The 2,469-nt window shown below is 51.9% G+C and overlaps 1 protein-coding gene across 1 annotated transcript; it reads left to right on the top strand.

Moving 5' to 3' along the window:
• Nucleotides 1-1,272: 1,272 nt before the first annotated feature.
• Nucleotides 1,273-2,469, top strand: LOC121796747 (glutenin, high molecular weight subunit DY10-like). The gene has a single exon (XM_042195536.1). It carries the CDS (start codon nt 1,273-1,275, stop codon nt 2,467-2,469), a length of 1,197 nt encoding a protein of 398 aa, XP_042051470.1.

The raw sequence follows: 2,469 nt of genomic DNA on the forward strand, positions 1-2,469 counted from the left end.
GTTGTCGAATCAGATCCCGGTCGACAGTAAACTCCAATGGCGGAGAATCGACCTTGCCTCAAAATGCCAATTCTGTCCCCAAAGACCTAACACGGAATCGTTGCAGCACCTCTTCATCCAAGGGTGGGGCGCATCCTGTGTGTGGAGGGAATTTGATGGATGGTTTGAAGGTTCGGCCCCTACCCTTCAGATTAATGATACAATCCCGGAGAGGCTCGAAGTGTGGTCACACCGGACCCAACAATAAGATAGCAAGCACCTAAGCCGACTCATGCCTTACCTCATCCTTTGGTTCATTTGGGCGGAGAGAAACAGGAGCTGACATGACCAAGTTCGATTTAAGCCGTTTAATGTGGTGTGGCAAGTCCAAATGTTCATCCGGAACAACATGATTAATGGGAAGGTTAAACCAAAGCATTGGAAGGGTATGAAGCTCAAGATGAATATCCCGAGTCAACCGGAGACACGGGGAAGGAGACCGCTCGCTATGCAGGTCAAGTGGCATCCCCCGGAGCGCCCATGGATCAAGCTCAATACCGATGGCGCGTACGTGAAGGCAACAGATTAAGCAGGAGGGGGAGGTGTGATTCGTGACTTTTCCAGGAAAATGCTGGCTGCTTTCGCTGCTCCCCTTGATGCACATTCGGCCATGGAAGCCGAGCTCATGGCCATGTAATTTGGGCTGACCCTGGCCAAAGAATTCGGCCAGGCCATATGGGCTGAGTCCGATGTCAAACAAGCCACTAAGCTTGTCCATGGGCCTTCATGGGGCCGGCCCACACTCGCCGAATCATGGCGCGATTAGCCATCCTCAAGAAACAACATATCGTCAGAACCACCTTCATCCACTGGGAAGGAAACAAGGCCGCGGACTTGCTAGCCAAAATGGGCCTGGAACAACCCTCCCTACCTTCGTCTGACTCCTCAATCTGCCCCAAGAATGCTAAATGCCATTGTCCGTTTGGATGAGATGGGCATCCCCAACATCCGCATCAGAGATGAAGACCAAGAGTAGGGCTTGGCTAGCGAGAGGCCCCACCAACCCTGATCTTATCGGACGCTTGAGAGTACGCAGGGGTCGAGCCATCCTTAGCATGTCCCCCACCTACTCTCGTAGTGTGATTGCTCTAGTGTTTTTTGTATATTGTTTTGTGTACCTAGATACTGGTTGATAGGGCTTCTTGTAACTCCGATTGTAACTCTGTTGTTTTGCAATATAGGGCTGAGGGACCCACGAACCCTCCACCGTGATGGTGTTTAGATAAAAAAAAGATGGAGAAGAAGCTGCTAGAAGCAGTAGAGAAGTCCAGAGCGCCTCCACCGTCTGCTCCCAAGGAGAAGCTATATGTGCCACCACCGCCGGAGGAGCACCATTACTATTACTGCGAGTTCCCTCCTGAAGCAGAGCTGCAAACTCAGGTGAATGCCGTCGGCCATTGGAACCCAAATGGCAACTGGATCCAGGGAAAATTGAGGGATGCTCCGTGGAGAGATCATCCCAATTTCAGGTGGAGTGATCAGAACCAAAGCCAACTGCCTCAACCGTCCACACAACAAATACAACCCTCCGAGGGGCAGCCCAATTGGCCCGCTCGAAATAAAGAGAGACCAAACAATGGAGGAAACATAATGCAGGGTGGTCAAGCGAACTGGTCAAGTGGACCACAAGACAATTGGTCAAGCGGTCACCAGGGTAACTGGTCCAGTGGAGGGCAGCCCAATTGGTCAGGGAGACATCAAGGCCCCCAGTCAAGCAGCTCCGGGAGGCAACCGAACAATCAAGTGGTGAGCTATGTTCCGCCACATCAAATGGGAAATCAACAGTACCCAGGGAACCAACAATACCATCAGCCCCAGTATCAACTAAACCACTACGGGCCGTCAGACTACCCTCAGATTAGCCACGGTGGAGGACCTTCGAATCAAAGATATAACAGGCACCCCAATGAAGGTTCGGCAGAAATGATGGTTTCGCACCAGCCTAATGATGCGATGCGAGAAATTCAGGAGGCTCAGAAGGAGCAGAGGGCAATGCTGGACATGCTTACAAAGCAATTATCTCAAGTCGCCAGGTCGCTAGGAGAGCTGAGAGGAAACGAAGGGAAAATCCCTGCCACGGTGCAGCAGCCTGGGTGCGAGAACATTAGTGAAGTCTCCCTGAGGTCAGGGAAGGTATACCAGAGCCCCAGCCCACCTGCGGTACCACCAGTATCTAAGCCTGGATCGAGCCAAGAAGAAGAAGGAGAGTCTAGTTCCCCTGATCGACCCAAAGGAATAGACAAAGGGAAAAAGAACATGGGCGGTGAGACCTCAGGAGAAGGTCAAGGAGAAGAAGCTGATAAGGTCAAGCCATACCCATACCGCAGAATGGTTACCATGAAGAGAGACGCCACGATCGACGTGGATGTAATTGTGAGTCCCCAACCTTCGGGTGAATGGATGAATTGGGAGTCCCCAACCTTCGGGTGA

Source organism: Salvia splendens, chromosome 3 (assembly GCF_004379255.2).
Source record: "Salvia splendens isolate huo1 chromosome 3, SspV2, whole genome shotgun sequence".
Taxonomy (NCBI): domain Eukaryota; kingdom Viridiplantae; phylum Streptophyta; class Magnoliopsida; order Lamiales; family Lamiaceae; genus Salvia; species Salvia splendens.